The 13,946-nt window shown below is 42.4% G+C and overlaps 1 protein-coding gene across 1 annotated transcript; it reads left to right on the top strand.

The window, feature by feature from the left end:
• The first annotated feature begins 7,614 nt into the window (after positions 1-7,614).
• Positions 7,615-8,673, top strand: TAAR2 (trace amine associated receptor 2). The gene has a single exon (XM_061626330.1). The coding sequence runs from the start codon at positions 7,639-7,641 to the stop codon at positions 8,671-8,673; it is 1,035 nt and encodes a 344-aa protein (XP_061482314.1). The 5' UTR covers positions 7,615-7,638.
• Positions 8,674-13,946: the final 5,273 nt, after the last annotated feature.

Raw genomic sequence — 13,946 nt, 5'->3', positions numbered from 1 at the left:
GACAGGGGAAGTGCATCCCTGTTGGTGCTGCTGGACCTCTCGGCAGCCTTTGATATGATCGACCATGGTATCCTTCTGGGCCATCTAGCTGGGATGGGATTGGGAGGCACTGTTTTATGGTGGCTCCGGTCCTACCTGATGGACAAGACCCAGAAAGTGGTGCTGGGAGACTACTGCTCAACCCCCTGGCCATTGGCCTGTGGGGTACCGCAAGGTTCCATTCTGTCTCCCATGCTCTTTAACATTTATATGAAACTGCTGGGAGAGGTCATCAGGAGATCTAGAGTACAATGTCATCAATATGCTGATGACACTCAGCTCTATCTCTCTCTACCACCTGATTGCAGGGAGGGAGTGCACATCCTAAACCCGTGCCTGGAGGCTGGGAAGGGCTGGATGTGGGCTAACCAACTGAAATTTAATCCAGACAAGACGGAAGTACTGTTGGTCAAGGGAAAAACTGCACCAGGGACGAGGTTGCAACCTGTTCTGGATGGGGTTGCACTACACTTGAAGGAGCAGGTCTGCAGTTTGAGAGTTTTTCTGGATCCTGCCCTGCTGCTTGAATATCAGGTGGCTGTAGTAGCCAGGAGTGCTTTTGGCCAACTCAAACCGGTCTACCAGCTGTGTCCATTCCTGGAGGCAGTTGACTTGGCCACAGTGACACATGCATTGGTGACATCGAGACTTGATTACTGTAATGCACTCCTTGCCTTTGAAAACGGTTCAGAAATTACAGTTGGTTCAAAATGCAGCAACCAGAATGTTAACTAGAGCACGGCGCAGGGAGCATATCACCCCGTGCTTTATCAACTCCACTGGCTCCCAATTTGTTTCCGGGCCCAATTCAAAGTGCTGGTTCTGACCTTTAAAGCCCTAAATGGTGTTGGACCAATGTACCTGAGGGACCGCTTACGCCCATATGTACCTGCCCAGGATTTAAGATCATCTGCCTCTGGTCTCCTCTGCATGCCTGGAGTGAAAGAAGTTAGACTGACAAGCACATGGGAGAGAGCCTTTTCAGCAATACATATATTGTATTTTATGTATTTTAATTGTATTTTATGTATTTTAATTTATTTTAATGTTTTTGTGATTTTATTGTTTACAATTTTATTATATACGAGTTTGATTTTATTTTTGTAAGCCACCCTGAGTGCCCTATTATAGGGTAGAAGGGCGGGATAGAAATATTTTAAATAAATAAAGAAAAGAAAATGAAAAACTGAATGAGACACAGACACACACACGGGGCTCCGTCCCTTGCTCACTTTGCTTGCCAACTCTACCTACTATCACCAACCCCCCTCCTCTCATGGTTCGCGGTAGTTCTCCCCCTTCTCCTCAGGTGTCACCAGAGCTCACCTCCCCTTTCCCCACCCCACTTCAGGTGTGTCCAGAATGCCTCTCCCCCTTCTCCTTCCTCCACCACCTGGGGTCGCCAGGACTCTCCTCACCCTTCTCCCACCACCACGCAGGAGGTGCCAGAGCTCCCCTCCCTTGGCCGGTCTCCCCACACCTGGTGAGGCCGAGCTCTGGGCCTTGCCATGTGGGCCTGCTGCCACTCCAAGCCTCGCGGTTTGTCTTTGCCTGCCTCACTTGTAAGCACACTTACAAAAGCATAATATAGGTAGATATAGATACAGATACAGATATAGATATCCTTCCCTTTCTGCTATCTTATATGTCTTTGCGCTCTAAGAAAGCAGGTTAATGAAAAGACTGATATATTTCTTTGCCAAAACAAATGCAAAATATAAATCTACAGCTAAACTAACAGAGCTGTGTGTGTCCCCTAAGCTGACCCTACTATTTAAGAGCAGAAATAAACGTGCTGCTAAAATAAAGTTACGGGCCCTGGTGGAGGATGCTGTCCTGTTGCCAGAACTGAAGTAGGATTCAATTGCAGCCAGACCAGCTTCTGTCCATGAAAAAGGGGAGCATCCTGTCCTTTGCCTTCAGCCACAAAATGCCTTGGGCTGGGCCTGATGGAACACCAAGAGGAAGGAAAGGGGAGAAATATATCCAATGAGTCCTGGGCAGACTCTTTCCTGGGCACAGAGAGACATCCTTAGGTGTGGGGGGGGGTGTGACAGGGACAACAAGAGCAAGGCAGAGAGGGAGACAGAGTGCCTCTCTGTTACTGCCGCTGCTAAAGCAATGGCAAAAGAAAACTGTAAGCCAGGGAGAAAGAGATATCGCCGCCACTAAAGGAGGAACAAAAAAGTATGCAGGGGGGAACAGGGGCCACTGCCTCCACCATCGTCATGAAGATAAGGAGGAGAGATGGACCGGGGGAGGGCACAGTGTGATTAGCCCTGGAGGCACCTCCCCCAGGGACAGCCAAGCCTGTGGGCAAAGCTTCACCTCTGAGGGATGGATTGTATGCCCACATGGATTTTTAAATCACAGTGTTAATATGTTTTTTATCAGGCTCAAGCTATACATTAAGCAGAGTTCCATGATTCTTTCTTTCATGTTAGCAGACTGGGAGAGGTTGTGTCCAAGCAGAAGAAGATTTGGTAAGAGAAGCAAACTGCCTTCAACTTTCTCTTCTTGTCATTTCTTCTTATCTACAGCAGAAGCTGCAATTATATATTTGTTTGTGTGCTTTATATTTAAAACTGGATATACTAAATATCCCATTGGCAGTAATGGGAGTTTCCATCACGGAGATAATAGCAGCTTGAGGGAGGTGGGATTTTTTTAGTTGTTTTTAAAAGTTTTTTTTAAGGTTTTAAACATGCATGTTCATTGCTTACATGCAGTTAAGGTCACATGAGCTCATCTGGCCTTGTGAGGATCAAACTCCCCCTAATGTATTTATTTTGGGGGTATTTAGGAATCCCCCTACCTTCAAAGAAGCTCAGGATGAAAGCAAAATATATCAAACTCCAATAAAAGCATGTACAAGTTAAAAATTAAATAACAAAATCATGAAAGTACAGACTCACATATTGCAGTTAAGGATTAAAAATCTCACTTTATTCTCATTTTCAAGTCACTTTGTGATCTAAAGTTATTTGACCACAAACTCTGGTAAGTAGTAGAGCACATGTGTGATCTTGGGAGGGCACAACCTTCCTGGAGATTTGATCTCATTCTTCACCTATCTCCCATCACACCCCAATTTAAACTTCAGGTTTTCTTGTGCTTGAAATTCTCTTGGGGTCTAACTGCTGTGTGATAAAAGCACAGTATCTTTATAACTCAGTTTATTTTAGAAGAGGATTTCACAAAGGACTTGATCTTCCTGCCTTCGAATCCATCTTTAATGAGTGGGGGTATGTAAACAGACTCAGGTAGGAGAAAGAAGAAAATGTAAATGCACTGCCTTCAAGTTGATTCTGACTTATGGCGACCCTATGAATAGGGTTTTCATGAGGCTGAGAGGCAGTGGCTGGCCCAAGGTCACCCAGTGAGCTTCATGGCTATGTGGGGATTCGAACCCTGATCTCCCAGGTTGTAGTCCAACACCTTAGCCACTACGCCACACTGGCTCGGAGGATGGAATTAAATGTGATCTTGACTTTATGTGTGTGTGTGAAATTCATATAATAGATTTCAAGGGGGTCTGGACCTAATGAATAATATTTGGTTATATATAATAGTATGTATCTAAGTGAATTCTGCAGGAACATTTTGCTATACAACAGCTGAAGCTCCAGTTTGGTTAAATAAAGCTTGTACAGAAAAAGTTCACAATGGATTATACTCTAGATGTTGATTTAGATTGCACTGTTTTATGTTACCTTGAATTCTGTAGCAACAGAATTGTGAAAGTGAAATTTTGCATGAGTATGGGGTTTTTCTCTCCCACCCACCCCAACCCCATTTGATCAGTTCACAAAACCATATCAGCCACAGCAGCACAGGAAATAACTAACTTTTGCTGATTTCCAGCTGCTTCACTATATGCCAAGTGAGACACGTCATGTACCAGAAAAGTCTGAATTCAGTTCAGATTTGATTTATTGTGTGTCATTCAACCACAAAGCACCTTAAATGTTAGGGATGAAGTCTCAGAAGAGGAATCCTGGATGAATTTCATTTGTGGTGGCATATGCACATATCCAGCTTGGCACGGCCTGAAGAAGCTTGAGGTTAGTATGGGACGGAATCCTCCTGTACGTAAGTGCCTACACTAAAATGGACATCTAGGCGGAGGATGGGATGAACTGGTGAGATCTCTTTATGACAAATAGATTAGTGTGTGACCAAGGCTGGACAAATCTGTCCATTTCAGTTTCTCTCAATTCCTCATTTTTACAGTCTTCAGTTTCCATGTTTCTGCATCTGATTGTGATTTTAAAAAAAATCCTCATAAAAATTCATCACCTTTTAGTGCACATTTCTCCTGATACATACCTTTTTGTATGCAATTTTGCCTAATGTACACATTTAACCAGTAATTTTCTCTAATACAGTGCATTTGTATATGTCATTTTCCACTAATATGTGCACGGTTATGCACACTTTCCTCTAAAATATGCATTTTTGTTGTAGAAATACATAACAAAATTAATAAAATTGCAAATTTTGATGGATAGCTACATTCCTCTTTCAACAAGCCTTTTAGGTTGAGATCTATCTCAGTCTGTGTCTCTGTTAGAATTGCTTAATAAGTTTTTAATAATGTTTTTAACCCTTTTTTAAAGTTGTTTTTTTAAAAATGTTTTTAACACTTTTGTTTTAATGTATTTTAAGATCTGTTTTTATTATGTTTTAAAGTGTTTTTAGTGCTTTGTTTGCGGCCCTGGGCACCTGCTGGGAGGAAGGGCAGGATACAAATTAAATAATAAATAAATAAATAAAATTTGTTTGCATATTGTTTCAGGAAGTCTGGACTACTTAGTTTTGTATTAATCAAAATCCAAACAGAACCAAAGTTCTCCCCCACCCGTAAAAGTGTCTTTGGCAATCAAACTGTATCAGCTGAGGTGAAATATTGTTCAAAAGTGGGAGGCAGCATGTTTTCTGCTAATACTTTCCACAGTGCCATACACACGCACTGTATTGATATTAAATCATATTAATCCTTTTATGGAATGTTCCAGTGTTCATTCAATAGACAACCTGTTTTTCCCTCCACCCCACACTGTCAACGATAGGTGATTTCTGCTTACACAATTTTTGCTGATCCCCCACCCACCGACCCACTTAAACCCCTGTCCTGGAATAGAACAGGATATAGTGCGGAAGCCTGCAGCAAGTAAGAGGGATCAAGGTGAAAACTGAATGTCCCCACTTGCATGAGCAGAACTTTCCACTAAGGCAAAGCCACCATTGGATAATATCCATTAAAAATGCAAGGCTAAAATAATTTTATAATTAGTGAAAATATAAACATGACTTTCCTTTTTATCTAGGAATAAGCTGGTGTGCTGATTGGAAGCATCTAAATACAGAGTTTAAGTCCTTCCCACCTATACTGTGATGTGAGTTAATTTATGTAATGTCACTACAACCTAATATTAACCGGTTTTTATTACTGGCTGTAATTAACTCAAAGCTGTAATAATACTTTTGGTATTATTCCAGCAAAGATTTAGACTGTGAGTCACCTACAGCAAAGCATTTCCATTGGCCACACCTGGAGGGGCAACAGGTTAATCTGCTGATCCCCCCTGGTTCTACAGTAAAAAGGTGTGTGGTTTGACTAGTGTCATGTGTCCCCATTTAGAGAAAAGAGAGGTGGAGATGCACTGGATCCAGCAGAATAGTGAATGTGTCTCTACCCTTAATCATGCTTAGAGCATGCTTAGAAATTAGTTGGAAGTAAATACGTAACGACTAACTTAAATCCCATTAATTTCAATAGGTCTGGTCTAAGCATGGTTCAACCCTTAGGTTGCAATCCTGTGGTCCTTAGAGTGCATGTCAGAGGCCATAGCATTTGCTGGACCTCCATCTCCAAGGTTGGAAGAGAAAGGTCCATTGGTGAAGAGGCAGGTGCAATCTATTGGGCCTCTTCTATGAGGCTGTGGAAAGGTCCCTAGCCAGTGACCCTCTGATGCTGAGACATTTTTGGGGCATGTCAGGGCAGTTCTGGGAAAAGCTATAGATTCACAGGATCCACATCCCTCCTGTTCCCCTGACACATTCCCAGAATGGGGAATATATTATATCAGCCCTGGATTCTAATGGGAGGAAATTGGCTTTAAAAAAAGGAAAAACAGAAAAGAACAGGGAAATGCAGCCCTGGGAAATGCACATAGAAAAAAGTGGTTTGTCTGCCTTCAGTTCTCTGCCCCGCACCATACATCACCATCACTTTTTGATTTTGTGTGCCTGTATATTTCTCTTTGAACCACTCTTAGAACACAGAGGAGTTATTCACATTTGTCCAATGGGGCAGTCTAGTCACAGGGTAGCCTTTTAGCCTGATCCACAAATCAGTTCAAGTGGATTACTTAGGAGGACTAAGCCATTTAATAGGATTTAAGAGTCAATCCCATCAGTTATTGCACCAGTAGAGTTCATCACTGGGTGAAATGGGCACTTTGCTTCATCATGATGACCTCTGGTTTTGGAACAATCTTACAATCAGATTCATGAAGGATGGCACCTTGGTGCTGTGGAATATGCAAACAATCTTGACAAAAACTGCTTTATATATATATATATATATATATGTCTGGTTTGGTCCTCAGCCTTCAGTCCAGTACATTCTGAGTTACTGAGTGGATTCCACTGAATTCATTGTGTTGGATCCACGCTGAAAGTAGACCCACTGTAACCAACGGGATTTAAGTTAGTCATGCCTAATTTAAGTCATGTTGTTTTCAATGGGTGTTCTCTAAACATGACTTAGTCTGGATCCAACCCATTGAGACTAACTTTGGAGTAAACATGTACATCTGCTGTGCTTTCAGGTGTAACATTTTCAAGGTCTTTGGCGCTCTGAGTCTGAGCATCAGTCTCCCACACCAGACATATATTCAGATTGCTGATTCTGTATCAATCACTGCTACTCCACAAGTAGCAACCAATTATATTTTCATGGAAGAAATATAAAAGCTCCATCTACAAACAAGCTCAACACATAATTAAGCCATGACTCAATTATCGGAAGACAGCTATGTATGTTTTAGGGCTGGGTACTTTTTTTCTGCAAAAGAGAATAAACCATGGAATAACAATATACACAGACTTCTGAAATTTTGTTTTCACTCATGCTAAATAGAAAATACTGTTCATATGAATAGCTTTCCTCAGAGGTGATAATTTCGGAGTAAACTTGTAGAAAATAATTTTTGACAAAGAAAGCCCATCCAGGTAGTGACCATGCTTAATAGTGGTGTAGTGGTGCCACCACCACATCCACAGTGCTGCTGCTCATGCCGGTCAGAGCAGAAGGAAGTTTCTGGGCTGATTCAGCCCCTCCCCTGGAACACCCTATTACGAGCTTTTCCACAGGCTGCCACCACTGGGGATCCCACCAGCAGGACTTCCGTCCACCTGCATGGTCTGTGGGAAGAATGGGGAGCTCCACACTGGCACCTCTGCCCAGTCCATTACCACCTGCCCTGGCACACAGGGGGCTTGGATTGCAATGGCACTTTGAGACTTCTAATTTAAAGTTTCACATTGTTAATTTCTGCATTCATATTAAATGTTCTTATTTTCAGATTAAGGATGGAGGTTTTTCCTAACTCCTCCAAGAATGTGATTGATTGCTCTGATTTTGGAAATAGTTCCTGTCCTGAAAATTTCAGGTCAGCAGGTGTTCGAGGAGCTATGTACATATCCATGAGTGGAGTAATCGTTGTGACCATCTTTGGGAATTTGGGAATCATAATTTCCATTTCATATTTCAAGCAGCTGCACTCCCCAACTAACTTTCTCATTCTCTCCATGGCAATCACTGACTTCCTGCTTGGCTTTTTCATTATGCCCTACAGCATGATCAGATCTGTGGAGAACTGCTGGTATTTTGGGATGACCTTCTGCAAAATCCACTACAGCTTTGACTTAATGCTCTGCTTGGTTTCCATTTTCCACCTCTGCTCCGTTGCTGTTGATCGTTTCTATGCCATCTGCCACCCTCTTCACTATTCGTATAAAATGACTATCCCTACAATTAGGCAATTGATTGTCATTTGTTGGTCATTGCCAGCTTCTTTTGCTTTTGTGGTGGTTTTCTCCAAAGCATATGCTTCCGGCATCAAAAGCTATGAGATTTTACTTACATGTTCTAGTTCTTGTCCAGTGTCATTTAATAAACTGTGGGGTGTAGTTCTGTTCTCATTTGGCTTCTTCATTCCTGGCTCTGTGATGATTGGAATTTATGCAAAAATCTTTGAAGTGTCCCAAAAGCATCTGAGGGTCATGAAGACCACGCCCGAAAATGTGGGTGATGAAAAACCCAACCAGCTTTCCAAGAGAAAGAACAGGAAAGCAGCTAAGACCTTGAGTATTGTGATGGTGGTTTTCCTCGTGTGTTGGCTTCCATGTTTCCTCACCATTTTAATCGACCCTTTTATAGGGTTTTCCACTCCTGCAGTGTTGTTTGATGCTTTAACATGGTTTGGCTACTTCAGCTCCACCTGTAACCCATTAATATATGGCTTTTTTTACCCATGGTTTCAAAAAGCACTTAGGTACATTCTCGTAGGAAAGATATTCCACTCACATTTCTACACTGCTAACCTGTTTCCTGAAAATCAATAAACTCACATGTATTCAGCCAAAGCATTCCGTGGTTTCTCTGGCATAACATGTCATCTTGTGTATGGTTTAAACCTGGTGGTGTAAATAAATGTAAGGTACCTACAAGAAGGACTGGAGAAGAGGGTTATTACAGCTTGGGCCTATGCTGCATCATTAATATATATATAATTCTTATTACATTTACATACTACTTTTCCTCCAAGGCATTCAAGGTCATGTACATGGTTCTCCCTCCCCATTTTATCCAAATAACAACCCTGTGAAGTAGGTTAGGCTGAGAAACAGTGACTGACCCAAGGTCACCCAGTGAGCTTCATGGCTGTGTGGGAGTTGATCCCTTGTCTCTCAGTTCCTAGTCTAACACTCTCTAACCATTTTTATAGGATCTTAATGATGTGTACTTGTTTTTATCTGGAAGCCGCCTTGAGCTCCAGTTTGGAAAAAGGGCGGGGTCTAAATAAAGATAATAATAATAACCACTACACTATCCTTGATCTAGATGACCAAGCTCATTGTTGACTCTTTTCTGCTCTGCTTCTGTGCTCTTTTTTCTTTTTGCTTTTTTTCTGAACTGTCTATGCCAGCATCATTTATTCTATAGAACTTATACAGATGTTCATGTGCAACATGGAGCCTGGAAGCCATGGTGTCATGTCCAGCAGCAGTCAAGACTCAGAGGCTGCAGACTTTCCAGCTAAAGACCAGGTGTAGGTCTCTGCTGCTGGAGAACAGGCAACTTAGCGAAGACTGAGGAACATGAGCCCCCAGAATAACTTCCTGTATCTGTAGGTCCAGAACACCAGAGGACTCTCAGAGAGTCCAGAGGACTCTCATGGGCACCTTTTACTGAGCTTGAGAAACCAGATGCAAGCCTGTCGCTAGGGTGTGGCCAGGTTGGACCTTGGCCGAGTGCCCCTAAAGGCCAGAGAGGCCCCTGAAGGGCTCCTCCATAGGGTGGTGCTCCCATTCCAAGATATGCGGCAGCTTAGAGTTCTGCAACCTGATGCCGTTGCAGAGTGCAGAATGGGAACTCCCAGGCACCCCCCCCAATACAAGCAGCACAGGCTTCAGTAAGCCCACCCACCCCACCTACCTCTCCCATCAGTGTGCACAGAGGCCACACATGCCTGCAATTACCCAAGATGGCAGTGGGGAAACCCCTAAAGGGTACACTGCGTGTGTATAGCATGCACACTGACATGAGAGGTAGATGGGCTGAGCAGGCAGGGTTATTAGCCCTACACTGTCTGTATTGGGAGGAGGTGGGCTGTATGGCGCCACAGGCATGGGCCTTGACCAAATGTCTCTTGCAGGACCTCACCAATCCAGCAGTGCAGGGAGTGTAGCAGGCAGGAGGCTAGGGAATAGAGGAGTAAGAGATGACATGATAAAAGTGTACAAAATTATGCATGGTCTGGAGAAACTAGAGACAGAAATGTTTTTCTCCCTGTCTTATAACACTAGAACTCGTGGACATCCAATGATAGTGAATGTTGTAAGATTCAAGACAAACAAAAGAAATTCCTCCTTCATGGAACACATTCTTAAACTATGGAATTTGCTCCCACAGGAGTGAGTGATGGCCACCAACTTGGATGGCATTAAAAGAGGATTTTACAAATTCATGGAGGAAAAGGCTATCAGTGGCTGCTAGCCAGGATGGCTATGCTCTGCCTATGGGTGTCCCTGTTGGAGGTCAGCTATTATCAAAAGTGCTATAGACTTGAAGAAGCATGAGTACAGGGCGAAAGGGACAAACGAGCTAAGCGGAAGGCTTATCCGCAAATCCTCAGCAAAACTGTCTTCCATCTGGAAACCTATGTCCTCACTGTGGGAGGCTGTGTGGATCTAGGATCGGCCTCCACAGTCACTTATGGACTCACCATTAAAGACCTTATCTTGGAAGACAATCTTACTTGGTCATAAGTGATCGTCAACGAAAATGCTTTGCCTCCAGAAGCAGAGGCAGCATGCTTCCAAATACCAGTTGCTGGAAGCTACAGGAAGGGAGAGCACTCTTTTCATTCAGATCCTGCTTGTGGGTTTCCAGTTGACCATTGGGTTGGCACTGTGAGATACAGGACTAGATGGGCCATTGGCCTGATCCAGCAGGCTCTCCTTATGTTCTTACATAGGTGTGTCTTGAAGGGTTGGCCCTTTAATAATCTGTAGTTAGTCAGAAGGGGGTGAAGCCTGAGAGAGGGAGTCTGAGACCAGGAGCTTTAAAAATCTCGGTCTGCTTTCAGCCTATGTTCCGCTCAGAGCTATCTGTGGTCTTGCAGCTTCTGAGCATCTTCATGACCTGCCTTCTTCTCTGTGGGATCTGGCGTAAGATCAGAACATGACACATGGTATTTGTTTGCACTAGGAATTGCTCCGTTTTATACTATGAAAAAGATCAGCCAGTATCAATCTTTAACTAGCCACATTTGAATATGTCACTAAGCCAAATCATGACTTAGCATGAACATGCTGGAACCCAAGAAGGAGGTCTCATCTGCTTTGCTCTTCCCTGGCCTTTTAGCTCAGTACAGCACAGCAGCTAAGATGAAGTTTGGCTTAGAGTCTTGTCCAAAGCCAGGATCATGATTAAGGTTTCTGTTCCTTAACCATGATCTGTAGCCAAGCATGTTCACCCAGTCCCAGTAAGCCATACTTTGGCCTACTATGACGTGCAAACCAGCCCACGGGATGACTGTTGTGACTCTGCAGTCACTTGCACCGACAGTGATTAACGTTCTTCATTAACAGCTGATTCTAATAACTAAATCATCAACAACCTGTTACTACAATATCCTGTCTCAATCTGGACACTGAATAGGGATGGAAAAGAATGTATTATTTTCATTATCATTTATTTATATAGCACCATCAGATGCACATGGCATTGTACATAAAATAAAACAATACAAACAAGCCCCTGCCCCCAAAAGTGTACAATCTAAATAAAATAAAATGAGGACAACAAAGGAATGGAGGGGAAACAAGAAAGGACAAAGTGAGGACTTCAAATTCACATACTCTAGGTATACAAATTATAAAAAATAAAAAACCTAAGCAGAAATTTCAAAAGCTTTGGGTGGAAAAGGAAGTTTTTAAAATAAGACTTAAAAACTGAAACTGAGGGAGCAGTCCACAAGTGTTCCAGGAGACAATTCCAGGAATATAGAGCAGCAAGAGAAAATGGATGAAGTTGAGCTAAAGAGCAAACAGCCCTGGGGCAGGAAAAAGCACAGGGTTTGAGGAGCAGTGATCCTGAGCAAGGTTATAATGAGAAGTGAGAAATGAGATATAAGGAGGAGCCAGATCACTTAAACCTTTAGAAGTTAAAACAAGAAGCTTGTATTGAATCCTGAAATAAACAGGGAGCCAGTGAAGGGACTCCAAAAGTCAGTAACATGGTCAAAACAATGGGCCAAATAAATGACCTTTGCAGAGGAGTGTTGAGGGATGGATACAGGCTTGTGGAAGACCAGTGAAACGAAGATTGCAATAATCAAGGCAAGAAATAAGTAAAGCATGAACTAATGTCTTTTCAGAGGAGACAGACAAGGTCTGATTCTAGCAATATTATAGAGGGGGGGGAATCCTTAATGTGGGAACAAAAGAAAGAGTCAAAAGTAAAACGAAGACTATGTGCTTCCTCCAGAGGATGGAGAGGGACATTGTTAACAGTGATGGAAAATGTATATTGCAAAGAGGGCTTAAGAGGAAAGATGAGCAATGCTGTCTTCACTACAGCAAGTTTCAGGCACATCCAGGCTGAAATGTCCGGAAGACATGCTGTAATATGATGTTGGACATCAGAAGAGGGTTCTGGGGTTGAAAAATATAACTGTGTGTCATCAGCATACAAATGATACTGAAGGCCATGAGATCGAGTAAGGTTACCCAGGGGTAGCACATAAAGAGAAAACAAACAGGTCCTAAAACGGAGCCGTGTGGTACCCAACCAAGAGGGAAAAGAGGATGATGCACAACGTCCAGCCAACACATTAAATGAGTGGCCCGACAAATAAGAAGCAAACCAATTAAGAACAGAATCATAAAACCCCAGATCATGAAGAGAGTCCAACAAGAGATCATGATCAACCATGTCTATAGCCGCAGAAAGACTGAGTAAAATAAGATCTGAATAGAGACTTTGAGACTTGGCAATAAGGAGACCATCAGTGATCTTCGTAAGAGCCATCTCAGAATTCCACTTGTTCTGCATTTTTAAGTGAACTGACCCAATTTGCACCTCCCAGACAAATACATGGATTGGAATGTAGTTAGCTTTCAGATTTCACACTTATCTGAATTTCATGATATAGTTCTTGGCTCAAAAACGTACTAAAATATATATTTTAGGGTAAAATACATACATTGACACAAAATAAGTATATATGTGTGTGTTTGTGAAAAAATACATGAATTTTTGTATGATTTTTTAAAAAAATATCACAGATTAATGTGAAAACAGTATGGAATGGACTTATGAATGAACATGTGCAAAATTGATACAGATCGGAAAAAGACTGATCCATCCATCCCTAATATTGTATGATCACTGGAGTGTTCAATAGCATGGTATATCTGTGCTATAACAATATAATGTCTAAATTGCCTTTCACATTATGAGAAGATCTGCTCATGAGAAGATTTGCTCAGACAGTCTTTCATTCTCTGTAAGAAACTGTTAACTTATGCTACATAGTAGTTAGCAACATGAACACGAAGTTCTAGTTTGCTTTTCAGATCAGACCAGAGCTTGGAAGTTACTAGTTACAAATAACTAGTTACTTGTAATTTTTTACTTTTTTGAGTAACGAGTGGGTAACTTCATTACATTTTGCTGGTAATAGAACGAGTAGTAACTTCATTACTTTTGAGGAGTAATTGTAATGTTTCCAGCATTACTTTTGTGCATTACTTGGGGGGGAGCAGGGGAAGTCTTCCGCTCCTCTGATTTGTGAATAAGAATCATGTGCTTCAAATTGGGCTTTGGTGCAGCATTGTTCTTCCTTCATGCTCTATGGGTGCTTAGGAGGCAACGAGGGAGGAGGTGGAGAGAGAGGTGGGGGTGGAGTGGAGAAAACAATTGTTTTAAAAAATGGATGGTGGTGGTGAACAATGGGGTGGAGGGAGAAAGGAGCCAGTGGGCAAGAACATGGATAAAGGAGGACTTAAGAAGAGCCTTCTAGATCCATCCAGTGGCCCATGTAGCATAGCATCCTGTTATCACAGTGGCCAATGAGATGCCCTAAAGGGAAGCCCATAAGCAGGACTTG

This window comes from Rhineura floridana, chromosome 4, assembly GCF_030035675.1.
Source record: "Rhineura floridana isolate rRhiFlo1 chromosome 4, rRhiFlo1.hap2, whole genome shotgun sequence".
NCBI lineage: Eukaryota > Metazoa > Chordata > Lepidosauria > Squamata > Rhineuridae > Rhineura > Rhineura floridana.
The sequence above is the reverse complement of the archived record's forward strand: the minus strand, read 5'-3'. Positions and strand labels throughout refer to the sequence as shown.

What these genes read in the sequence shown, in the direction of transcription:
- TAAR2 (XM_061626330.1), top strand. Translation starts at nt 7,639, where the DNA reads ATGGAGGTTTTTCCTAACTCCTCCAAGAATGTGATTGATTGCTCTGAT.